At 42.7% G+C, this 27,690-nt stretch overlaps 1 protein-coding gene across 1 annotated transcript in view; it reads left to right on the top strand.

The window, feature by feature from the left end:
• The window catches only part of PGAP1 (post-GPI attachment to proteins inositol deacylase 1), a 703,705-nt gene that overhangs the window by 436,919 nt on the left and 239,096 nt on the right, over nt 1-27,690 (top strand). Inside the window, exon 20 of the mRNA XM_053698557.1 lies at nt 13,508-13,546. Coding sequence (XP_053554532.1) covers nt 13,508-13,546 — 39 coding nt within the window. The remainder of the gene's footprint in view (nt 1-13,507; nt 13,547-27,690) is intronic.

Below are 27,690 nucleotides of genomic sequence, written 5' to 3'. Positions count from 1 at the left end.
AGTATTCTAGATGATGACTTCAGAATGATTAGCAGATTACATTACTGATTACTTCACATGCATGCACTTAAACAGGTAAATTAAATACAGCACCCACAACTCACAGAACATGGAGAAGGCTTATCAAGCCCAGCAGAATCCACAAAGAAAAAGTGTTGAATGAATAGCCAGTGAATGACTCTAGAGTCATCTCATTTAAATATTTCGGCCTGTAGGCAATACTTCAGTATGGCTTCTGATGATTAGTCTTGAGTCATTGATTACTTTATAATGACTCCAGGAAGATCATCCTTTTTGACTAGGGTTTTTAATATTTTTGCATATGAAGAGAGAAGCGCTCTACCAGGAACAAACAGCTCATCAGCTAGTTCTCTGGCGATATACAACCCAGGAGCAGCCTCTATTTGACCAGTGTGCTTTTAACAGAGGAAAACTTTCCTGTAGTATATCAGTCTGATCCCGCCAAGTAAGGTCAGTCCAGCCCTGAAATACCAGGCAAGTCTCCTCTGATCAAGGATAATGACAACCCCAGATGATCGTTTCTGCCTCCTATGGGCCTTGTCAGTGAGGTGCAGCCACATTCCTCCAAGCACACTGGCAAGGTGTCCATGTCTGGTTTCCCCCATCACCCATAGGGAGACCTCCCTAGGGTCATATTAATTTGCATACAAAGAGAGAAACGCTCTACCAGGAATGAACAGCTCCTCAGCTAGTTCTATGGCGATTTACCACCCAGGAGCAGCCTCTTTGTTGAGCAAAAAGAGGCTGCTTCTTGGGTGGTAACTTGCCATAGAACAAGCTATTATGCTATTGTTCGTTCCTAGGTTGAGCGCTTTTCTCTTTATTTATGCAAATTATGACTCTTAGGGAAGTGTCTCCCTAAGCGTGATGCGGGAATCCAGACGTGGACCCGTTGCTCAGTGTGCCTAGAGGGATATGGCTGCACCTCCCTGACGAGGCCCACAATAGACTGAAACGTACATCTGGGGTTTTGCCGTTTTTCTCGTTCAGAGAGGGATTGCCTGGCTGCACTGTTAAGTCAGTATCAGACTGATATGGAAAGTTCTTCTCTGCGAAAGGCACATTTTAAGCAAAAAGAGGCTGCTTCTTGGGTGGTAACTAGCCATAGAACAAGCTATTATGCTATTGTTCGTTCATAGGTTGAGCGCTTGTCTCTTTCCATCTAAAGGGGAGGAGATTGCAATGCTTCATTCATTACTGTTGGGAATTAAGAACCTGGCCACCAGGAAGAGGCAAAGACACCCCAGCCAAAGGCTTAAAATACCTCCCCCACTTCTCTCATCCCCCAGTCATTCTTTGCCTTTTGTCACAGGAGGATGGCAGAGAAGTGCAGAAGATGGAGGGTAGTACTCTTCGGAATGGGACTGGAGTTTTAAGTAGTCCTATCAGCCTCTCAGTGAGAGCCTGGGTGAAACTCCGGAGATGCTGGGAGAGTCTTCCTGCAAAACCATCCGACTCATATTAACAGCTCCACAAGCAATCAGCGTTGACAAATTTCGCTGCCTGCTTTTTACACTCAAGTCAATGTCGAGACTAACCTGTCACACATGAAGGGCCGTGTTTCTGTTCCAAGGCGTAGATTCTGGTAAGATCGTTTAATTTTTATTACATAATGATAACACAAAAGACAGGGTCACAGTGTGACGCCTTTTATCTTTAAGAATCAAGGGTTAATATTCCTGGAAAGGGGATTATTTAACAGGGGGGGGGGGGTTATACATGATATTTGTGTCATTGCTGCGTTATGTGCTAGATGAGGTTTTAGCAATGTGTGGAACTTTCAGGTGACCTTAGGCAGGGGCGGTTCCTGCCGGGCATTCCATGTGACTGGGTGTGGCTATTTATCTTCCTCTGTTGATCAGCGGCGCAGGTGACATTATGGTTTCTGTAGTCCATATCATAGGGGGTGGTGAGTGCCCCGGCCATTGGAGGTTATAAAGGTGCCTATTTGTTAAGTTAATCTAGTCCTTAATAACAGCGCAAGCTATGGAGCACTCTGATGCGTTAGAGGGCTCGCCCTCTTTTACTAGGTCTCATTCCTGTGTTTATTGTGAGGATGTACTGGTAGATCAGCCTGCTCAACTATGTGCCTTAATAAAGCTACGACATCTAAGAGCAAACGGAAGTCTAGTATTACTGAGCCGTCCACCTCTGAGGGGTCCCCGTCCCATGAGGTGTTTTCCCTGCATCCATCTCCTATTGCACATGCAGCGCCCCAGGGTCCAACCATTACTCCTGCAGGAGAGATTTGTTGGCCGTCAGATTTTGCGGATCAACTGCAAACAGCAGTATCAAAAGTGATCCATGTCTTACCACGTTCTGCTAAGCGCAAGCGTAGGGCGTATCATGGCGGCCCGGCCCAGGGGTTGTCTACACCTGTGGAAATTTCTGAGGCATTATACGATGACGAGGCCCACTCAGACTCAGTGTCTTCTAAACCTCCGGCTGCTTGGAGGTTTAGATGCTTGCTACTCTGGAGGTTCCAGAACCGAAACTTCCAGAAGAACCTGCAATTCCTAAGCTTAATAAGGTAGATGAGGAAAGGGTGGTGCCTCAGGCCTTTCCGGTTCCTGTTAAGATGGCAAATATTAAGAATGAATGGGAGCGATTAGGTTCTTCCTTTTCCCCTTCTTCTACCTTTAAGAAACTGTTCCCCATCCCAGACTCTCAGCTGGAGCTGTTGGGTACTGTCCCTAAGATGAAGCGAAGCGGACAACTATTCCCCTTGAGGATAGTTCGTCGTTTAAAGAGCCCATGGATAAAAAGTTGGGAAACATGTTAAGGAAAATGATTCAAAACACAGGGTTTGTTTTTCAGCCGGTAGCAGCTGTAGCCACGGTCGCCGGAGCTGCGACATATTGGTGTGAATCCCTGTGTAAAATGGTCGAGGGGGAGACTTTCATCGACGAGATACAGGATAAGATTAAGGCGCTGAAGATCGCCAATTCTTTCATATGTGATGCCAATATGCAAATTATTTGCCTGAACGCTAAGGTTTCAAGCTTTTCCGTTTTAGCTCGCAGGGCTGTGTGGCTAAAGTCTTGGTCTGCAGACATGACTTCTAAGTCGAGGCTGTTGTCCCTGCCTTCTCAAGCAAAGATTCTGTTTGGTCCAGGATTGGATTCGATTATATCCACAGTTATGGGAGGCAAGGGAGCTTTCCTACCACAGGATAAGAAGGCTAAGCCTAAAGGATCTACTTCCCCCCCCTTTTGTGCGGACAAGGCCCAGGGCCAGCAGCCCGTCGCCAAAGTGGACCAGTCCGAGGGAACTTGGAAACTGGCTCATTCTTGGAACAAGTCTAAGCAGAGCAAAAAGCCTGCCGAAACAAAATCGTCATGAAGGGGCGGCCCATCCGGTCTCTGGACCAAGTAGGGGGCAGATTATCTCTCTTCTCATAAGCCTGGTTACAGGACGTTCAGTATCCTTGGGTTCTGGACGTGGTCTCCCAGGGCTACAGGATAGGGTTCAGATCCCATCCACCCAGGGGCAGATTCCTCCTATCAAACCTGTCTTTAAGACTGGAAAAGAGAGAAGCCTTTCTAGAATGTGTGCGAGATCCCTCCTCTCTAGGTGTCATCGTACCAGTACCCCAAGTAGAAAGGGGTCTAGGGTACTATTCAAATCTTTTTTGTGGTTCCAAAGAAGGAGGGCACGTTCTGCATGATTCTGGACCTAAAGTGTTTAAACAAGTTTCTGAGTGTTCCATCGTTCAAAATGGAAACAATCAGATCTATTCTGTCCCTAGTTCAAGAGGGACAGTTCATGACAACCATAGATTTGAAGGACGCTTACCTTCATGTGTCAATCAACATGGACCTCTTCAAGTTCCTGAGATTTGCGTTTCTGGACCAACACTTCCAGTTTGTGGCCCTTCCTTTTGGTCTGGCGACGGTTCCGAGAGTCTTCACAAAGATTCTGGGGGGTGCTACTTGTGGTGGCCAGAGGCATTGCTGTGGCACCCTATCTGGACGACATCCTAGTCCAGGCGCCGTTGCTCGCAGAGGATCATTCGAGGGCTCTTCTTCTTTTGCTCCAATCTCACTGTTGGAAGATCAACTTGGGAAAGAGTTCCCTGGTTCCCAGCAACAGGGTGGAGATCCTGGGTACGATAATACTCTATGTCCATGAAAATATTTCTCACAGACCATCGACGCAGGATTGCGTCCTCTTGTCTTGCCCTTCAGTCCTCCTCAAGCCCCTCGGTGGCTCAGTTTATGAAGGTGATCAGAATCATGGTTTCCAGCATAGACGTCATTCCATTCGCCAGGTTCCATCCTCTTCAATTGTGCATGTTGAGACAGTGGAACAGCAATCATTCAGATCTATCACAGCAGATATCCATGGATGCTCGGACTCGGATCTCCCTCTCTTGGTGGATCCATCCGGCGCAACTGTCCATGGGGACATCCTTCTTGAGACCCTCCTGGGAGATTGTGACCACGGACGCATGTCTGGCAGGATGGGGAGCTGTTTGGGGTTCCAGGATGGCACAAGGAAAATTGTCCCGGGAGGAGTCTCTCCTTTCGATAAATATTCAGGAACTCCGAGCAATCTACAATGCTCTGAAGGCATGTCCTCTTCTGGGGTCGTTCAGCTTCTTCAGACTCCAGACCGACAACATTACCTCTGTGGCTTACATCAACCACCAGGGCGGTACGAGGAGCTCCCTAGCTATGAGGGGAGGTGTCTCGGATTTTGGAGTGGGCGGAGTCCCACAGCTGCTTGCTCTCAGCGATTCACATTCTAGGTGTGGACAGCTTGGAAGCAGACTTTCTCAGCAGGCAATACTTCCATCCGGGGGACTGGTCTCTTCACCCCAAAGGGTTTGCGGAGATTTATCTCAGGTGGGGAAAGCCAGAGATAGACCTCATGGCGTCCAGACTCAATTGCAAGCTACCCTGACACGGTTCGAGGTCCAGGGATCCCCAGGCAGAGCTAATAGATGCCTTAGCGGTGTCTTGAGGGTTCAACCTAGCTTACATTTTTCCACCGTTACCACTTCTACCTCGTGTAGTGGTACGCATCAAACAGGAGCGAGCTTCGGCCATTCTGATTGCTCCAGCGTGGCCGCGGAGGACGTGGTTTGCGGGTTTGGTGGGGATGTCATTCTCTCCGCCGTGGAGGTTACCCTGTGTCAGGGATCTGCTGGAACAGGGCCCCTTTCATCATCAAAATCTCAATTCTCTGAGGCTGACTGCGTGGGGATTGAACGCCTAGTCTTGACCAAGAGAGGCTTTTCTGAAAGTGTGATTGATACTCTGTCAGGCAAGGAAGCCAGTCACTCGTCGCATCTACCATAAGGTGTGGAGGACTTACTTGTCCTGGTTTGAAAAGCATGGATATCCTTGGCATAAGATGAAAGTATCCAGGATTCTATCCTTTCTCCAAGACGGTTTGGAGAAGGGTCTTGCCGCTTGTTCCTTAAAGGGACAGATTTTGGCATTGTCAGTCTTGTTGCATAGGAGACTCGCTGAGCTCCCTGACATCCAATCCTTTGTTCAGGCTCTGTCTAGAATCAGGCCTGTCTTTAGACAGTCTGCTCCCCCATGGAGCTTAAACTTGGCCCTTAAGGTTTTGCAGAGGGTTCCATTTGAGCCTATGCATTCCATTGACTTTAAGATTCAGTCCTGGAAGGTTCTCTTCCTGTTGGCCATTGCGTCGGCATGCAGAGTATCTGAACTGGCTGCCTTGCAATGTGAGCCGCATTATCTGGTTTTTCATGCGGACAAGGCTGTGCTTCGCACTGGTTTGGGGTTTCTCCCCAAGGTGGTGTCTTACCGGAACATCAATCAGGATATAGTGGTTCCCACTGCTTCTTCTAAGGAGAGGTTACTTCATAATCTGGATGTGGATCAGCCCTGAAGTTCTATCTTCAGGCTACAAAGGATTTCAGACAGTCTACATCTCTTTTGTGGTGTATTCTGGGAAGCGCAATGGGCAGAGAGCCTCTTCTACCTCTTTGTCCTTTTAGTTGAGGAGCTTGATTTGCTTGGCCTATGAGTCAACGGGACTTAAGCCTCCTCAGAGGATTACGGCTCATTCAACTAGAGCTGTGGCTTCTTCTTAGGCCTTCAAGAATGAGGCCTCTATGGAGCAGATTTGTAATGCGACTACCTGGTCCTCCTGACACACTTTTGCAAAGTTTTACAAATTTGACGTTTTTTGCTTCTGCGGAAGCTGTTTTTAGAAGAAAGGTTTTGCAGGCTGTGGTGCCCTCAGATTAGAGTCCGCCTTTTCCCTCCCTGTTTCATTCAGTGTCCTATAGAGCTTGGGTATATGTTCCCAACAGTAATGAATGAAGCCGTGGACTCTCCTTCCCTTTAGATGGAAAACATAAATTATGCTTACCTGATAATGTCATTTCCATCGAGGGGGGGAGAGTCCACAGCTCCCGCCCGTATCTCTGAAGTGCAGACCTAAATTTAATTTATTTTCTGGCACCATTTATTCCCTGATATTTCTTCTACTGTTTCCTTGTTCCCTCGGCAGAATGACTGGGGGATGAGGGAAGTGGGGGTGGTATTTAAGCATTTGGCTGGGTGTCTTTGCCTCCTCCTGGTGGCCAGGTTCTTAATTCCCAACAGTAATGAATGAAGCAGTGGACTCTCCTCCCCTCGATGGAAATTAAATTATCAGGTAAGCATAATGTATGTTTCGCTTGTTAAGTGTATCCAGTCCACGGATCATCCATTACTTGTGGGATATTCTCCTTCCCAACAGGAAGTTGCAAGAGGATCACCCACAGCAGATCTGCTATATAGCTCCTCCCCTCACTGCCATATCCAGTCATTCTCTTGCAACTCTCAACAAAGATGGACGTAGTAAGAGGAGAGTGGTGTATTATAGTTAGTTTTTTAACTTCAATCAAAAGTTTTTTTATTTTTAAATGGTACCGGAGTGTACTGTTTCATCTCAGGCAGCATTAGAAGAAGAATCTGCCTGTGATTTCTATGATCTTAGCAGAAGTAACTAAGATCCATTGCTGTTCTCACATATTCTGAGGAGTGAGGTAACTTCAGAGGGGGAATGGCGTGCAGGTTTTCCTGCAATAAGGTATGTGCATTTAATATTTTTCTAGGGATGGAATATGCTAGAAAATGCTGCTGATACCGGATTAATGTAAGTAAAGCCTTAAATGCAGTGATAGCGACTGGTATCAGGCTTATTAATAGAGATACATACTCTTATAAAAGTGTAATATAAAACGTTTGCTGGCATGTTTAATCGTTTTTATATATGTTTGGTGACAAAACTTATTGGGGCCTAGTTTTTTTCCACATGGCTGGTTTGATTTTTGCCTAGAAACAGTTCCTGAGGCTTTCCACTGTTGCAATATGAGTGGGAAGGGCCTATTTTAGTGCTTTTCTGTGCAGCTAAAAATACTGACGGAGACATTCAGCTTCTTCTTGCATGATCCAGGACATCTCTGAAGGGCTCAAAAGGCTTCAAAGTCGTGTTTGAGGAGGGTAACAATCACAGTAGACTGTGGCAGTTGTGACTGTGTTTTAAAAACGTTTTTGTCATTTATTATTTTGTTTTTGTTATTAAGGGGTTAATCATCCATTTGCAAGTGGGTGCAATGCTCTGCTGACTTGTTACATACACTGTAAAAATTTTGTTAGTGTAACTGCCTTTTTTCACTGTTATTTCACATTTTGTCAAAATTTGTTTCCCTTAAAGGCACAGTAACGTTTTTTATATTGCTTGTTAACTTGCTTTAAAGTGTTTTCCAAGCTTGCTAGTCTCATTGCTAGTCTGTACAAACATGTCTGAAACAGAGGATACTTGTTCATTATGTTTAAAAGCCATGGTGGAGCCCCATAGGAGAATGTGTACTAAATGTATTGATTTCACCTTAAACAGTAAAGATCAGTCTTTATCTATAAAAGAATTGTCACCAGAGGGGTCTGTCGAGGGGGAAGTTATGCCGACTAACTCTCCCCACCTGTCGGACCCTTCGCCTCCCGCTCAAGGGACGCACGCTAATATGGGGCCAAGTACATCAGGGACACCCATAGCGATTACTTTGCAGGACATGGCTGCAATCATGAATAATACCCTGTCAGAGGTATTATCCAGATTGCCTGAATTGAGAGGTAAGCGCGATAGCTCTGGGGTTAGACGAGATACAGAGCGCGTAGATGCTGTAAGAGCCATGTCTGATACTGCGTCACAATATGCAGAACCTGAGGACGGAGAGCTTCAGTCTGTGGGTGACGTCTCTGAATCGGGGAGACCTGATTCAGAGATTTTTAATTTTAAATTTAAGCTTGAGAACCTCCGTGTATTGCTTGGGGAGGTATTAGCTGCTCTGAATGACTGTGACACAATTGCAGTGCCAGAGAAATTGTGTAGGCTGGATAAATACTATGCAGTGCCGGTGAGTACTGATGTTTTTCCAATACCTAAAAGGCTTACAGAAATTATTAGTAAGGAGTGGGATAGGCCCGGTGTGCCCTTTTCCCCACCTCCTATATTTAGAAAAATGTTTCCAATAGATGCCACTACACGGGACTTATGGCAGACTGTCCCTAAGGTGGAGGGAGCAGTTTCTACTTTAGCAAAGCGTACCACTATCCCGGTTGAGGACAGTTGTGCTTTTTCAGATCCAATGGATAAAAAATTGGAGGGTTACCTTAAGAAAATGTTTATTCAACAAGGTTTTATTTTACAGCCCCTTGCATGCATTGCGCCTGTCACTGCTGCGGCGGCATTCTGGTTTGAGGCCCTGGAAGAGGCCACAGCTCCATTGACTGAAATTGTTGACAAGCTTAGAACTCTTAAGCTAGCTAACTCATTTGTTTCTGATGCCATTGTTCATTTGACTAAACTAACGGCTAAGAATTCCGGATTCGCCATCCAGGCGCGTAGGGCGCTATGGCTCAAATCCTGGTCAGCTGATGTGACTTCAAAGTCTAAATTACTCAACATTCCTTTCAAGGGGCAGACCTTATTCGGGCCTGGTTTGAAATAAATTATTGCTGACATTACTGGAGGTAAGGGTCATACCCTTCCTCAGGACAGGGCCAAATCAAAGGCCAAACAGTCTAATTTTCGTGCCTTTCGAAATTTCAAGGCAGGTGCAGCATCAACTTCCTCTGCTTCAAAACAAGAGGGAACTTTTGCTCAATCCAAGCAGGCCTTGAAACCTAACCAGTCCTGGAACAAGGGCAAGCAGGCCAGAAAGCCTGCTGCTGCCTCTAAGACAGCATGAAGGAGCGGCCCCCTATCCAACAACGGATCTAGTAGGGGGCAAACTCTCTCTCTTCGCCCAGGCGTGGGCAAGAGATGTTCAGGATCCCTGGGCGTTGGAGATCATATCTCAGGGATATCTTCTGGACTTCAAAGCTTCTCCTCCACAAGGGAGATTTCACCTTTCAAGATTATCTGCAAACCAGATAAAGAAAGAGGCATTCCTAAGCTGCGTACAAGATCTCCTTGTAATGGGAGTGATCCATCCAGCTCCGCGGACGGAACAAGGACAGGGGTTTTATTCAAATCTGTTTGTGGTTCCCAAAAAAGAGGGAACCTTCAGACCAATTTTGGATTTAAAGATCCTAAACAAATTCCTCAGAGTTCCGTCATTCAAGATGGAAACTATTCGAACCATTTTACCCATGATCCAAGAGGGTCAGTACATGACCACAGTGGACTTAAAGGATGCCTACCTTAACATTCCGATTCACAAGAATCATCATCAGTTCCTGAGGTTTGCCTTTCTAGACAGGCATTACCAATTTGTAGCTCTTCCATTCGGGTTGGCTACAGCCCCAAGAATTTTTTCAAAGGTTCTGGGCTCACTTCTGGCGGTCCTAAGACCGCGAGGCATAGCGGTGGCTCCTTACCTGGACGATATCCTGATACAGGCGTCAAGCTTTCAAATTGCCAAATCTCATACAGAGATAGTTCTGGCATTCCTGAGGTCGCATGGGTGGAAAGTGAACGAAGAAAAGAGTTCTCTATCTCCTCTCACGAGGGTTTCCTTCCTAGGGACTCTAATAGATTCTGTAGAAATGAGAATTTACCTGACGGAGTCCACGTTATCAAAACTTCTAAATGCTTGCCGTGTTCTTCACTCCATTCCGCGCCCCACGGTGGCTCAGTGCATGGAAGTAATCGGCTTAATGGTAGCGGCGATGGACATAGTGCCATTCGTGCGCCTGCATCTCAGACCGCTGCAATTATGCATGCTCAGTCAGTGGAATGGGGATTACACAGATTTGTCCCATCTACTAAATCTGGATCAGGAAACCAGAGATTCTTTTCTCTTTTGGTTATCTCGGGCCCATCTGTCCAAGGGTATGACCTTTCGCAGACCAGATTGGACAATTGTAACAACAGATGCCAGCCTTCTAGGTTGGGGTGCAGTCTGGAACTCCCTGAAGGCTCAGGGTTCATGGACTCAGGAGGAGAAACTCCTCCCAATAAATATTATGGAGTTAAGAGCAATATTCAATGCTCTTCTGGCTTTGCCTCAGCTAGCAACACTGAGGTTCATCAGATTTCAGTCGGACAACATCACGACTGTGGCTTACATCAACCATCAAGGCGGAACCAGGAGTTCCCTAGCGATGTCAGAAGTCTCCAAGATAATTCGCTGGGCAGAGACTCACTCTTGCCACCTGTCAGCGATCCATATCCCAGGTGTAGAGAACTGGGAGGTGGATTTTCTAAGTCGTCAGACTTTTCATCCGGGGGAATGGGAACTCCATCCGGAGGTGTTTGCTCAATTGGTTCTCCGTTGGGGCAAACCAGAATTGGATCTCATGGCGTCTCGCCAGAACGCCAAGCTTCCTTGTTACGGATCCAGGTCCAGGGACCCAGAAGCGGCACTGATAGATGCTCTAGCAGCGCCTTGGTTCTTCAACCTGGCTTATGTGTTTCCACCGTTTCCTCTGCTCCCTCGTCTGATTGCCAAAATCAAACAGGAAAGAGCATCAGTGATATTGATAGCGCCTGCGTGGCCACGCAGGACCTGGTATGCAGACCTAGTGGACATGTCATCCTTTCCACCATGGACTCTGCCTCTGAGACAAGACCTTCTAATACAAGGTCCTTTCAATCATCCAAATCTACTTTCTCTGAGACTGACTGCATGGAGATTGAACGCTTGATCCTAACAAAGCGTGGCTTCTCCGAGTCAGTAATTGATACCTTAATACAGGCACGAAAGCCTGTCACCAGGAAAATTTACCACAAGATATGGCGTAAATATCTTCATTGGTGTGAATCCAAGAATTACTCATGGAGTAGGGTTAGGATTCCTAGGATATTGTCCTTCCTCCAAGAGGGTATGGACAAAGGATTATCAGCTAGTTCTTTAAAGGGACAGATTTCTGCTCTGTCTATTCTTTTACACAAGCGTCTGGCAGAAGTTCCAGACGTTCAGGCATTTTGTCAGGCTTTAGTTAGAATTAAGCCTGTGTTTAAACCTGTTGCTCCTCCATGGAGCTTAAACTTGGTTCTTAAAGTTCTTCAAGGGGTTCCGTTTGAACCCCTTCATTCTATTGATATCAAACTTCTTTCATGGAAAGTTCTTTTTCTGATGGCTATTTCCTCGGCTCGAAGAGTCTCGGAGTTATCTGCCTTACATTGTGATTCTCCTTATCTGATCTTTCATTCAGATAAAGTTGTTCTGCGTACAAAACCTGGGTTTTTACCTAAGGTGGTTTCTAACAAGAATATCAATCAAGAGATTGTTGTTCCATCATTATGTCCTAATCCTTCTTCAAAGAAGGAACGTCTTTTGCATAATCTAGACGTAGTCCGTGCCTTGAAGTTTTACTTACAGGCTACTAAAGATTTTCGCCTAACATCTAACCTGTTTGTTGTTTACTCTGGACAGAGGAGAGGTCAGAAGGCCTCGGCAACCTCTCTTTCTTTTTGGCTTCAGAGTATAATCCGTTTAGCCTATGAGACTGCTGGACAGCAGCCTCCTGAAAGGATTACAGCTCATTCTACTAGAGCTGTGGCTTCCACGTGGGCCTTTAAAAATGAGGCCTCTGTTGAACAGATTTGCAAGGCTGCAACTTGGTCTTCCCTTCATACTTTTTCCATATTTTACAAACTTGATACTTTTGCTTCTTCGGAGGCTGTTTTTGGGAGAAAGGTTCTACAGGCAGTGGTTCCTTCCGTTTAAGTTCCTGCCTTGTCCCTCCCATCATCCGTGTACTTTAGCTTTGGTATTGGTATCCCACAAGTAATGGATAATCCGTGGACTGGATACACTTAACAAGAGAAAACATAATTTATGCTTACCTGATAAATTTATTTCTCTTGTAGTGTATCCAGTCCACGGCCCGCCCTGTCCTTTTCATGCAGGTCTAAATTTTAATTAAACTACAGTCACCACTGCACCCTATGGTTTCTCCTTTCTCGGCTTGTTCCGGTCGAATGACTGGATATGGCAGTGAGGGGAGGAGCTATATAGCAGCTCTGCTGTGGGTGATCCTCTTGCAACTTCCTGTTGGGAAGGAGAATATCCCACAAGTAATGGATGATCCGTGGACTGGATACACTACAAGAGAAATAAATTTATCAGGTAAGCATAAATTGTTTTTTTTGTTTTGTTTTTTTTTTAAATATTTTTGTTGCATGATCACTTCATTAAGGTAACTATTAAAGAGACATAACAGTAGCCAACATAGTTGCCCATGGGGAGCTTGTTATATTGTGTTGATTTTTCAACTGGTTCTCAATTTTAAGGTGTTTTCAGTGTCATTCTGTTTGTTTTTAACTTTTTTTTTTAAATGAGCAAGTTTTCTCTAGCATTTATCACTGGCTAAAATACACAGGGCATAGCTTGTTTATTAGCAATACAGCAGTTATTTGTGACTAATTGTGTTCTTTTAACATCTGCTGAAGGTAACTGCCCCCTTTTTAAAACAAAAAAAAATACTTATAGGAACACTGAAGTCATGGTTAAACTTTCATGATTCAGATGAGCATGCAATAAAGAAAAAAAAAATCAAAATTACCTCTATTACCAAATTGTGTCTTTGTAAACGCAAGATTTATATGTGTGTTAATATGAGTCTATGAGTTGCTAATGTTTGTCACGTGGTACAAGGGGCATCTACTGCTCATTTTGAAATTGCATTTGTAGGAATTTGTTAATTATTGGACATGGGCAAAAATGAGTTATTTGGCATTCACTTACAAAATGCAGAATATGACTGCAGGTAGCCACATTCAGGTATTCTGAGCAGTTTGATGCTAATAGATTTGGCGCTGAGAATAAACGGCTGCCTCTGTGGCCATTTTGTAAACAAATGCTGAAATTTTCGCCTATGCCTATTGATTATGCAATTCAGCTGTATTTAATGGTCCTTTTAAATTTGAAGATGATCTTGTAAATATATACCATTTACCAATAGTTATGTCTCTTTTTTTTATATATTTTATATTTTGTGCAAATATAAATGTGTTTATCATATTTTACTGTTGATTGTATAATATCTCATTTCCTTTTTTTTTATTTTAGGTAGCAATTTATACTTCATTTACACAAGTACTTGGACAGGTAAGTGTATTTCTTGAAAAATATAGTGTTATAGAAATTTGAAAGGTAATACCCTGATTTAAATAAGCAGCAGTTTCTGCCAATGTGTAGGGAACCACTGCCAAAATGTAAAGTGGTTATTGAGGGTCCTTCTTCACCTATGCTGCAACCTCTGTCTTGTGCCAGCTAAACCCCTAAATATTTCTCAGAAATTGGAGCTTTTCCTGGACATTCCTGCAAAGGGCAAGTAAGATTTTAGGCTCATGCTGAATGGGCTATTAACTTTTTTACTCTCACTGTTAGAGAAACTAAACACTATATACATTTCATGCATCACCTTCTATTCATAGGTGCTGACATTAGGTTACACTGCAGGTATCTGAATGAGAAATGCTGCACGTGCAAACTCATCGGCACTAGAATGCAGTGAAAGCTAGATTTCAACTAGACGGCATTCATGGCTAGAGGGAGATGTGATGCTGATAACACAGTTTTGCCTATTTCGAGTGGCATATTTTAGCTGTTTGCAGGGCTTCTTCTCTGTTTTAAAGTTTGTGTGCATGTGCATTTTACATGTGTATAAACCAGATTTAATAAAGAGTCAAAAAAGAGTAAAAACACATAAAATCACACTTTTACATGTACACAACTAAATACGATTGTCTAAATATTTATTAATGATTATATTGCACTAGTTGGAGGTTTAAAGGGATATTCCAGCCAAAATTGGAAACCACACGGGTGTATTTCGGTTTTGAACAGAAGTAATTTCTCCAACATAGGTGTGTCCGGTCCACGGCGTCATCCTTACTTGTGGGATATTCTCCTCCCCAACAGGAAATGGCAAAGAGCCCAGCAAAGCTGGTCACATGATCCCTCCTAGGCTCCGCCTTCCCCAGTCATTCTCTTTGCCGTTGTACAGGCAACATCTCCACGGAGATGGCTTAGAGTTTTTTAGTGTTTAACTGTAGTTTTTATTATTCAATCAAGAGTTTGTTATTTTAAAATAGTGCTGGTATGTACTATTTACTCTGAAACAGAAAAGAGATGAAGATTTCTGTTTGTAAGAGGAAAATGATTTTAGCAACCGTTACTAAAATCGATGGCTGTTCCACACAGGACTGTTGAGAGGAATTAACTTCAGTTGGGGGAACAGTGAGCAGACTTTTGCTGCTTGAGGTATGACACATTCTAACAAGACGATGTAATGCTGGAAGCTGTCATTTTCCCTATGGGATCCGGTAAGCCATTTTTATTACAGACAGTAAATAAGGGCTTCACAAGGGCTTTTTAAGACTGTAGACATTTTCTGGGCTAAATCGATTTATATATAAACATATTTTATACTCCATAGCCTTGAGGAATTATTTTAATCTTGGGAATTTTGTAAAATAACCGGCAGGCACTGTATTGGACACCTTATTCTCTAGGGGCTTTCCCTAATCATAGGCAGAGTCTCATTTTCGCGCCTGTATTGCGCACTTGTTTTTGAGAAGCATGACATGCAGATGCATGTGTGAGGAGCTCTGATACATAGAAAAGACTTCTGAAGGCGTCATTTGGTATCGTATTCCCCTTTGGGCTTGGTTGGGTCTCAGCAAAGCAGATACCAGGGACTGTAAAGGGGTTAAATATAAAAACTGCTCCGGTTCCGTTATTTTAAGGGTTAAAGCTTCCAAATTTGGTGTGCAATACTTTTAAGGCTTTAAGACACTGTGGTGAAATTTTGGTGAATTTTGAACAATTCCTTCATACTTTTTCGCAATTGCAGTAATAAAGTGTGTTCAGTTTAAAATTTAAAGTGACAGTAACGGTTTTATTTTAAAACGTTTTTTGTACTTTGTTATCAAGTTTATGCCTGTTTAACATGTCTGAACTGCCAGATAGACTGTGTTCTGAATGTGGGGAAGCCAAGGTTCCTTCTCATTTAAATAGTTGTGATTTAGGTGACACAAAATTTAGAGAAATTGATGCCCAAGATGATTCCTCAAGTGAGGGGAGTAAGCATGGTACTGCATCATCCCCTCCTTCGTCTACACCAGTCTTGCCCACACAGGAGGCCCCTAGTACATCTAGCGCGCCAATACTCCTTACTATGCAACAATTAACGGCTGTAATGGATAATTCTATCAAAAACATTTTAGCCAAAATGCCCACTTATCAGCGAAAGCGCGACTGCTCTGTTTTAGAAAATACTGAAGAGCATGAGGACGCTGATGATATTGTTTCTGAAGGGCCCCTACACCAGTCTGAGGGGGCCAGGGAGGTTTTGTCTGAGGGAGAAATTTCAGATTCAGGGAAAATTTCTCAACAAGCTGAACCTGATGTGATTACATTTAAATTTAAGTTGGAACATCTCCGCGCTCTGCTTAAGGAGGTGTTATCCACTCTGGATGATTGTGAGAATTTGGTCATCCCAGAGAAACTATGTAAAATGGACAAGTTCCTAGAGGTCCCGGGGCCCCCCGAAGCTTTTCCTATACCCAAGCGGGTGGCGGACATTGTAAATAAAGAATGGGAAAGGCCCGTTATACCTTTCGTCCCTCCCCCCATATTTAAAAAATTGTTTCCTATGGTCGACCCCAGAAAGGACTTATGGCAGACAGTCCCCAAGGTCGAGGGGGCGGTTTCTACTCTAAACAAACGCACCACTATACCCATAGAAGATAGTTGTGCTTTCAAAGATCCTATGGATAAAAAATTAGAAGGTTTGCTTAAAAAGATGTTTGTTCAGCAAGGTTACCTTCTACAACCAATTTCATGCATTGTCCCTGTCACTACAGCCGCGTGTTTCTGGTTCGATGAGCTAGAAAAGGCGATCACTAGTAATTCTCCTTCTTATGAGGAGATTATGGACAGAATCCGTGCTCTCAAATTGGCTAATTCTTTCACCCTAGACGCCACTTTGCAATTGGCTAGGTTAGCGGCGAAAAATTCTGGGTTTGCTATTGTGGCGCGCAGAGCGCTTTGGTTAAAATCTTGGTCAGCGGATGCGTCTTCCAAGAACAAATTGCTTAACATTCCTTTCAAGGGGAAAACGCTGTTTGGCCCTGACTTGAAAGAGATTATCTCTGATATCACTGGGGGCAAGGGCCACGCCCTTCCTCAGGATAGGTCTTTCAAGTCCAAAAATAAACCTAATTTTCGTCCCTTTCGTAGAAACGGACCAGCCCCAAGTGCTACGTCCTCTAAGCAAGAGGGTAATACTTCTCAAGCCAAGCCAGCCTGGAGACCAATGCAAGGCTGGAACAAGGGAAAGCAGGCCAAGAAACCTGCCACTGCTACCAAGACAGCATGAGATGTTGGCCCCCGATCCGGGACCGGATCTGGTGGGGGGCAGACTCTCTCTCTTCGCTCAGGCTTGGGCAAGAGATGTTCTGGATCCTTGGGCGCTAGAAATAGTCTCCCAAGGTTATCTTCTGGAATTCAAGGGGCTTCCCCCAAGGGGGAGGTTCCACAGGTCTCAATTGTCTTCAGACCACATAAAAAAACAGGCATTCTTACATTGTGTAGAAGACCTGTTAAAAATGGGAGTGATTCATCCTGTTCCATTAGGAGAACAAGGGATGGGGTTCTACTCCAATCTGTTCGTAGTTCCCAAAAAAGAGGGAACGTTCAGACCAATCTTAGATCTCAAGATCCTAAACAAGTTTCTCAAGGTTCCATCGTTCAAAATGGAAACCATTCGAACAATTCTTCCTTCCATCCAGGAAGGTCAATTCATGACCACGGTGGATTTAAAGGATGCGTATCTACATATTCCTATCCACAAGGAACATCATCGGTTCCTAAGGTTCGCATTCCTGGACAAGCATTACCAGTTCGTGGCACTTCCGTTCGGATTAGCCACTGCTCCAAGGATTTTCACAAAGGTACTAGGGTCCCTTCTAGCGGTGCTAAGACCAAGGGGCATTGCAGTAGTACCTTACTTGGACGACATTCTGATTCAAGCGTCGTCCCTTCCTCAAGCAAAGGCTCACACGGACATTGTCCTGGCCTTTCTCAGATCTCACGGATGGAAAGTGAACGTAGAAAAGAGTTCTCTATCTCCGTCAACGAGGGTTCCCTTCTTGGGAACAATTATAGACTCCTTAGAAATGAGGATTTTTCTGACAGAGGCCAGAAAAACAAAACTTCTAAACTCTTGTCAAATACTTCATTCCGTTCCTCTTCCTTCCATAGCGCAGTGCATGGAAGTAATAGGTTTGATGGTAGCGGCAATGGACATAGTTCCTTTTGCGCGCATTCATCTAAGACCATTACAACTGTGCATGCTCAGTCAGTGGAATGGGGACTATACAGACTTGTCTCCGACGATACAAGTAAATCAGAGGACCAGAGATTCACTCCGTTGGTGGCTGTCCCTGGACAACCTGTCACAGGGGATGAGCTTCCGCAGACCAGAGTGGGTCATTGTCACGTCCGACGCCAGTCTGATGGGCTGGGGCGCGGTCTGGGGACCCCTGAAAGCTCAGGGTCTTTGGTCTCGGGAAGAATCTCTTCTACCGATAAATATTCTGGAACTGAGAGCGATACTCAATGCTCTCAAGGCTTGGCCTCAGCTAGCAAAGGCCAAGTTCATACGGTTTCAATCAGACAACATGACGACTGTTGCGTACATCAACCATCAGGGGGGAACAAGGAGTTCCCTGGCGATGGAAGAAGTGACCAAAATCATTCAATGGGCGGAGACTCACTCCTGCCACTTGTCTGCAATCCACATCCCAGGAGTGGAAAATTGGGAAGCGGATTTTCTGAGTCGTCAGACATTACATCCGGGGGAGTGGGAACTCCATCCGGAAATCTTTGCCCAAATTACTCAACTGTGGGGCATTCCAGACATGGATCTGATGGCCTCTCGTCAGAACTTCAAGGTTCCTTGCTACGGGTCCAGATCCAGGGATCCCAAGGCGACTCTAGTAGATGCACTAGTAGCACCTTGGACCTTCAAACTAGCTTATGTATTCCCGCCGTTTCCTCTCATCCCCAGGCTGGTAGCCAGGATCAATCAGGAGAGGGCATCGGTGATCTTGATAGCTCCTGCGTGGCCACGCAGGACTTGGTATGCAGACCTGGTGAATATGTCATCGGCTCCACCATGGAAGCTACCTTTAAGACGAGACCTTCTTGTTCAAGGTCCGTTCGAACATCCGAATCTGGTCTCACTCCAACTGACTGCTTGGAAATTGAACGCTTGATCTTCTCAAAGCGAGGGTTCTCAGATTCTGTTATTGATACTCTTGTTCAGGCCAGAAAGACTGTAACTAGAAAAATTTACCACAAAATATGGAAAAAATATATCTGTTGGTGTGAATCTAAAGGATTCCCTTGGGACAAGGTAAAAATTCCTAAGATTCTATCCTTTCTTCAAGAAGGATTGGAGAAAGGATTATCTGCAAGTTCCTTGAAGGGACAGATTTCTGCCTTGTCTGTGTTACTTCACAAAAAGCTGGCAGCTGTGCCAGATGTTCAAGCCTTTGTTCAGGCTCTGGTTAGAATCAAGCCTGTTTACAAACCTTTGACTCCTCCTTGGAGTCTCAATTTAGTTCTTTCAGTTCTTCAGGGGGTTCCGTTTGAACCCTTACATTCCGTTGATATTAAGTTATTATCTTGGAAAGTTTTGTTTTTGGTTGCAATTTCTTCTGCTAGAAGAGTTTCAGAATTATCTGCTCTGCAGTGTTCTCCTCCTTATCTGGTGTTCCATGCAGATAAGGTGGTTTTACGTACTAAACCTGGTTTTCTTCCGAAAGTTGTTTCTAACAAAAACATTAACCAGGAGATAGTCGTGCCTTCTTTGTGTCCGAATCCAGTTTCAAAGAAGGAACGTTTGTTGCACAATTTGGATGTTGTTCGCGCTCTAAAATTCTATTTAGATGCTACAAAGGATTTTAGACAAACATCTTCCTTGTTTGTTGTTTATTCTGGTAAAAGGAGAGGTCAAAAAGCAACTTCTACCTCTCTCTCTTTTTGGATTAAAAGCATCATCAGATTGTCTTATGAGACTGCCGGACGGCAGCCTCCTGAAAGAATCACAGCTCATTCCACTAGGGCTGTGGCTTCCACATGGGCCTTCAAGAACGAGGCTTCTGTTGATCAGATATGTAAGGCAGCGACTTGGTCTTCACTGCACACTTTTACCAAATTTTACAAGTTTGATACTTTTGCTTCTTCTGAGGCTATTTTTGGGAGAAAGGTTTTGCAAGCCGTGGTGCCTTCCATTTAGGTGACCTGATTTGCTCCCTCCCTTCATCCGTGTCCTAAAGCTTTGGTATTGGTTCCCACAAGTAAGGATGACGCCGTGGACCGGACACACCTATGTTGGAGAAAACAGAATTTATGTTTACCTGATAAATTACTTTCTCCAACGGTGTGTCCGGTCCACGGCCCGCCCTGGTTTTTTAATCAGGTCTGATAATTTATTTTCTTTAACTACAGTCACCACGGTATCATATGGTTTCTCCTATGCAAATATTCCTCCTTTACGTCGGTCGAATGACTGGGGAAGGCGGAGCCTAGGAGGGATCATGTGACCAGCTTTGCTGGGCTCTTTGCCATTTCCTGTTGGGGAGGAGAATATCCCACAAGTAAGGATAACGCCGTGGACCGGACACACCGTTGGAGAAAGTAATTTATCAGGTAAACATAAATTCTGTTTTTGTAATATACATGCATTAGCAAAAATGCTTCTAATAAAAGCAATAGTTGTTTCGAAAGTTTATTTAAAGGGACAGTCAAGTCTAAAAAAAAATTTCATGATTGAAATAGGGCATGTAATTTTAAACAATTTTCATATTTACTTTTATCACCAATTTTGCTTTGTTCTCTTGGTATTCTTAGTTGAAAGCTAAACCTAGGAGGTTCATGTGCTAATTTCTTAGACCTTGAAGGCTGCCTCTAATCTAAATGCATTTTGATAGTTTTTCACCAATAGAGGGCATTAGTTCACATGTTTCATATAGATAACATTGAGCTCATGCACGTGACTTTACCATGGAGACAGCTCTGATTGTCTAAAATGCAAGTCTGTCAAAAGAACTGAAATAAGGGGGCAGTCTGCTGAGGCTTAGATACAAGGTAATTACAGAGGTAACGTGTATAATTATAACTGTGTTGGTTATGCAAAACTGAGGAATTGGTAACTAAGGGATTATCTATCTTTTAAAACAACAAAAATTCTGGTGTTGACTGTCCCTTTAAATATGCACCGTGCACCAGCATTTTAAACACAGCACTTGCTCAGAGAGCCTAAGGTGCTTGTACCATCTGGTAATAACTCAATTTGTTAAATGCTGACATGCTACAAGCCCCACTGATTATCGGAGCCTCTGCAGTATTTAATATGTGGGTGCAGTGACAATATGTAGCTATGCGTCACATGCACGTGCAGAGAAAAATGCTAACACTAAAACAGTGATAACTTTTACTAGAAGCATTTTTGCCCAAACAAGTATATTGCAAATATGTTTCTATTCAAAGATGTAATTCAGCTATGTGCATTTACATTTTGACTGGAATGTCCCTTTAATGTGTTGTTTGTAAAATTACTTCACATGATATAAAATAATGAATTGCTCTTATCCTGAATTGGCTGTATAATAAGTTTGAACACCAGGTTTTATTATATCATAATAAATATTGAATTAATTACTTTTTCCTTTTGGCCATGTGTCTATTATTTCCATTTAACTCTGAGTGTCCTGCAATACGATGATTTCCTATGGTTTTTCATACATCTGTTGTGTGTTTAACTAGATTTTGCTGTTTATATATATTTTTTCTAATTAAGTCAGTGGCTCTTCTTATTGATTGCAAAAGCTTTATAAATATGTTAATAAATAAAAGAAAAACAACACCACTCAGTCTGCTATAAAATGATTTCATGTACCACTTCAAACTGATTGAAATGGCAGCCATAGTAAGGTAGGGGTGCTAATGCAATCATTATATGTATCAGTGAATTTAAGGTTTGCGTTAGAATATTCCATTAGTTTTAATGTTTGTATTCTATTAAAAGTAATTCTGTTAAGCAGATGTTCCTCACCATTATGGGCTAGATTACAAGTAGAGCACTAATTTATCACGCACCCGCAAACAGGCAAATTTGCCCGTTTCAGGGCACACAATCAATAATCAGCCATTACTAGTGGCTGGTTATTGCTACCACAAGCTTGCGCTAGCAGTTAGCGCTTATAAAATTAACCAGAGATCAGATCTCTGGTTGATTTTATAAATGTTCATAAAATGCCCCCAAAACTTAAAGGGACAGTAAAGTCATAATTAGACATTCATGATTTAAACAGAGAATACAACTTAAACAACTTTCCAATTTACTACTGTTATTTAATTTGCTTCATTCTCTTGTTGTCCTTTGCTGAAAGGTTAATCTAGGTAAGCTCAGGAGCAGCAAATCTAGGTTCTAGCTGCTGATTGGTGGCTGCATATATAAACTGATTGTCATGAAGCAAAGAGAATGAAGCAAATTTGATAATAGAAGTTAACTGGAAAGTTGTTTAAAATTGTATGTTCTGGGGGGGGGGCGGAGCCAGCTATCCAAGGAATAAGACATGTTTGTGCCAAGCTCACGGCTATTACTTGATTAAACGTGGGTATCTATGCATAAATGTGCAGTTTAGAAGCCAAAGACAATTCTTTATCGTGCCTGGATGATCATAAAGGAGGTGTGGGAGTTCGCTAAAATATTTCTGCAACAGTGAGCTAAACGGCAATACCATCATGTCGAAGGCCGTGGCCATTTGGGTATCAGAAATGGCGCTGCTCCTCCATGACCATTTCTACAACCTCACACAAGCTCTACATGAGGCTCTTACGAACTCTGCATCATATAATAACGCTTATATGCAAGTGGATACACATGTAAGCTCCTGTTATGGAAAAAGAGAACCATTTACATATATTGAAGGATGTGCAGACTCAATTCTAGCTAAATAAGCTATAGCGGTCCACGAGAGTACACAAGTACTGGAGATAGACAAATTTACCGTAATGGACAACCCTATAGAGGTAGCAACCATTCTAAACCAGCTACACTCCACACCAATTTTGCTCTGACTAGATCACCTTAGCTTGGATTATCCGCTAGAAGCGCATGTCGAGTGGATGCACAAAAATTCTCTCACTCCACCGGTTCCAGTGATGAACAAGGATCTCACAGCAATTGTATTTGGAACCTTAGCCTTGCCGGGCATCCAAGCTATTGCACTGATTCACACAGAGGCATTGATTACAGATTATATGTACCAGCTAGCCCTAAAGCATGATTGGAGCCGATCTGGAGTTGGCTGAACAACGGGCATAGGTTGTGTTCAATTGCCATGTTAGATTCATCTTTCCGCATATGGGACTTACTATGGGCCACTCAGGACACTTATCACTTTAGATGAAGGCACTACTCTGGATTGTAGAGAACATTTGTATCTGGAGCCTTATTTATTTATAAATTAACGTTGCTATACTGAGAACTTATCTAGTGCGGACTTGAGCAACTGTTTACACTCAAAATGTAGTACATTTACGTTCCTCTGAAAACCGGTATGGTCACTTTTATGTTTTAGCGAAATAATTGGTTATTATACAATGTTGACCTTAAGCTTTGTTTTAGAAATATATGCACACAGCCTATTTTGCCATTCATTTTTTGGCCACATACTATTAGCAGTTGGTTGTTGGTTCTCCGTAAACATATTCTTTACAAGGTGATACGATACATTGTGTAACTGTTTATACACAAAATGTAGTACACTTACTTTCTTCTGAAATCTGGTTTGGTCACTTATGTCTAGTCTAAGTATTTCAGCGAAATAACTGTTTATTATACAATGATGACACTAAGAGTGATATTTATCAAGCCGTCAACCACAAATACGCTGAAATTTCGCAGTGTTATTGTGGCGAGCCTGATTCGACCCATTTTTCAAAGCCTACAGACCAGCAAAAGTTGAAATTTGTGACGTAACATACGATCCGCTGGTCTCAATCCGACACGGATCGATGGTTACGTCATTACAGATGTTCCGAATACACATTCGGCACTATCTGACAACTTTTGCAAGTTATGAACTTTCTAACAGGTACGCTCGCCACTACTACGGCCCAGCGTACCTGGTTTTCAATCTTCCACCCTGGAGGCCGCGGATGCCATAGGAATCAATGAGAGTCTAAAAGCATCGAAAGCTCATGTTCGCTGCTGCCAGATATCCCATTGATTTCTATGGTAGAATAAAAGTTACCCTAACATAAACCCTGAGTCTAAACACCCCTAATTCCGCCGCTCCCGACCCGCCGCAACTACATAAAGTTATTAACCCCTATCCCGCTGCTCCCGGACCCCTCCGCAACTAAATAAATGTATTAACCCCTAAACCCCTGGCCTCCCACATCACTACCACTAACGAAACCTATTAACCCCTAAACCGCCAGCCCCCCATAAACTAAATTAAGCTATTAACCCCTAAACCTAACAACCCCTTAACTTTACATTAAATGTTAACTCATCCCTATCTTATAATAAATTTAAACTTACCTTTAGAATTACAATAAACTATATTAAACTACTAATTGACCTACCCTAACTATTATACTAAAATTACATTAAACTATATTAAACTATTAATTAACCTACCCTAACTATTATACTAAAATTATATTAAACTATTAATTAACCTACCATAACTATTATACTACAATTACATTAAATTATATTAAACTACAAATTAAATTAACTATATTACATTTCTAAAAACCTAACCCTACTCAAGTTATTTAAATCTACAATAAAGAATTACTAAGTTACAAAAATATAACAACTAAGTTACACAAAATAAAAAGGAAATTAAAGAAATTATCAAATATTTAACCTAATTACACCTAATCTAATAGCCCTATCAAAATAAAAAAGCCCCCCTAAAATAAAAAAACCCTAGCCTAGAATAAACTACCAATGGCTCGCCTTTTGCGGCCCAAAGAAATCAGCTCTTTTACCTGTAAAATAAAATACAAACACCCCCCCAACAGTAAAACCCACCACCCACACAACCAAACCCCCCAAATAAAAACCTATCTAAAAAAATCTAAGCTCCCCATTGCCCTGAAATCATCAGCCCAAAGTCCCTAACCTAAAATTAAAACCCACCCAATAAACCCTTAAAAAACCTAACACTAACCCCCGAAGATTCACTTAGTTTTCGAAGACCAGACATCCATCCTCATCCAAGCGGTAGAAGTCCTCAGCGAAGCCGGCAGAAGTCTTCATCCAGACGGCATCTTCTATCTTCATCCATCCAGCGTGGAGCGGCTCCATCTTCAGGACATCCGGCGCGGAGCATCCTCTTCTTACGACGTCTGTTGCCATATGACATTTCCTTTAAATGACGTCGTCCAAGATGGCGTCCCTTACATTCCGATTGGCTGATAGAATTCTATCAGCCAATAGGAATTAAGGAGGAATAAATCCTATTGGCTGTTGCAATCAGCATAGGATTGAGCTTGCATTCTATTGGCTGATTGGAATAGCCAATAGAATGCAAGCTCAATCCTATTGGCTGATTGGATCAGCCAATAGGATGAAAACTCAATCCTATTGGCTGATTGCAACAGCCAATAGGATTTTTTACCCTTTAATTCCTATTGGCTGATAGAATTCTATCAGCCAATCGGAATGTAAGAGATGCCATCTTGGATGACGTCATTTAAAGGAAACTTCAATTTTCAAGAGACATCGTAAGAAGAGGATGCTCCGCGCCAGATGTCTTGAAGATGGAGCCGCTCCCCGCCGGATGGATGAAGACTTCGGGCCGCTTGGATGAAGACTTCTGCCGGCTTCGCTGATGACTTCTGCCGCTTGAATGAGGATGGATGTCTGGTCTTCGAAAACTAAGTGGATCTTCGGGGGTTAGTGTTAGGTTTTTTTAAGGGTTTATTGGGTGGGTTTGGTTGTGTGGGTGGTGGGTTATACTGTTGGGGGGGGGGGGTTGTATTTTATTTTACAGGTAAAAGAGCTGATTTCTTTGGGGCAACAATGCCCCGCAAAAGGCCCTTTTAAGAGCCATTGGTAGTTTATTGTAGGCTAGGGTTTTTTTATTTTGGGGGGCTTTTTAATTTTGATAGGGCTATTAGATTAGCTGTAATTAGTTTAAATATTTAATAATTTATTTTTTATTTGTGTAACTTAGTGTTTTTTATTTTTTGTAACTTAGTAATTCTTTTTTGTAGATTTAAATAACTTGAGTAGGGTTAGGTTTTTAGAAATGTAATATAGTTAATTTAATTTGTAGCTTAATGTATTTTTAGTATAATAGTTAGGGTAGGTTAATAGTTTAAAGGGACAGTATACTGTAAAATAGTTTTTCCCTTAATGTGTTTACAATTGCTTTTTTTACCAACTGCAGAGTAAAAAATGTATGAACAGTAGCTTTTTAAGGTTTATTTCTGTATATTAAAGCTCTGATTTTGTGTTTTGAAGCCACAGCCTAATAAAATAGGTTGAGCTTGTAGGTATAATCAGATCTCATTACTGTATCACATTGTGCACATATACCTGCTTCTTTATCTTATATCTGTCCTTAAAACAATCACCAATACTTTGAGAGAACAATGGAAAATCAACATTTTACTACCTTATCTCTGCTTTATCACACTGGGAGTGTAATTTCTTCTGCTGGCTGTGTTTACAAAGCTTATCTATAGCTGGTACGCGCGGCCACAAACTTTCAGAATAGGTGGGGATACCACATGCTAAATTAACAATTTCAAATGCCAATATAAGGGTAAAGGAGCTACTTGTAAACAATTTAATACACTCCAGCAGGTAAAGTGGATCATTGGGAACAAATTAAAGGGGAGAAAACTGTCCCTTTAATATAATTGTAGGATAATAGTTGGGGTAGGTTATTTAATAGTTTCATGTAAATGTAGGATAATAGGGTAGGTTAATTAATAGTTTAATATAGTTTAATGTCATTTTAGTATAATAGGGTAGGTTAATTAATAGTTTAATATACAGGGAGTGCAGAATTATTAGGCAAGTTGTATTTTTGAGGATTAATTTTATTATTGAACAACAACCATGTTCTCAATGAACCCAAAAAACTCATTAATATCAAAGCTGAATATTTTTGGAAGTAGTTTTTAGTTTGTTTTTAGTTTTAGCTATTTTTGGGGGATATCTGTGTGTGCAGGTGACTATTACTGTGCATAATTATTAGGCAACTTAACAAAAAACAAATATATACCCATTTCAATTATTTATTTTTACCAGTGAAACAAATACAACATCTCAACATTCACAAATATATATTTCTGACATTCAAAAACAAAAACAAATCAGTGACCAATATAGCCACCTTTCTTTGCAAGGACACTCAAAAGCCTGCCATCCATGGATTCTGTCAGTGTTTTGATCTGTTCACCATCAACAGTGCGTGCAGCAGCAACCACAGCCTCCCAGACACTGTTCAGAGAGGTGTACTGTTTTCCCTCCTTGTAAATCTCACATTTGATGATGGACCACAGGTTCTCAATGGGGTTCAGATCAGGTGAACAAGGAGGCCATGTCATTAGATTTTCTTCTTTTATACCCTTTCTTGCCTGCCACGCTGTGGAGTAGTTGGACGCGTGTGATGGAGCATTGTCCTGCATGAAAATCATGTTTTTCTTGAAGGATGCAGACTTCTTCCTGTACCACTGCTTGAAGAAGGTGTCTTCCAGAAACTGGCAGTAGGACTGGGAGTTGAGCTTGACTCCATCCTCAACCCGAAAAGGCCCCACAAGCTCATCTTTGATGATACCAGCCCAAACCAGTACTCCACCTCCACCTTGCTGGCGTCTGAGTCGGACTGGAGCTCTCTGCCCTTTACCAATCCAGCCACGGGCCCATCCATCTGGCCCATCAAGACTCACTCGCATTTCATCAGTCCATAAAACCTTAGAAAAATCAGTCTTGAGATATTTCTTGGCCCAGTCTTGACGTTTCAGCTTGTGTGTCTTGTTCAGTGGTGGTCGTCTTTCAGCCTTTCTTACCTTGGCCATGTCTCTGAGTATTGCACACCTTGTGCTTTTGGGCACTCCAGTGATGTTGCAGCTCTGAAATATGGCCAAACTGGTGGCAAGTGGCATCTTGGCAGCTGCACGCTTGACTTTTCTCAGTTCAT

Source organism: Bombina bombina, chromosome 1 (genome assembly GCF_027579735.1).
Source record: "Bombina bombina isolate aBomBom1 chromosome 1, aBomBom1.pri, whole genome shotgun sequence".
Taxonomy (NCBI): Eukaryota; Metazoa; Chordata; class Amphibia; order Anura; family Bombinatoridae; genus Bombina; species Bombina bombina.
Note: the sequence above shows the minus strand (reverse complement) of the source record. Positions and strands in the feature narration are given on the sequence as shown.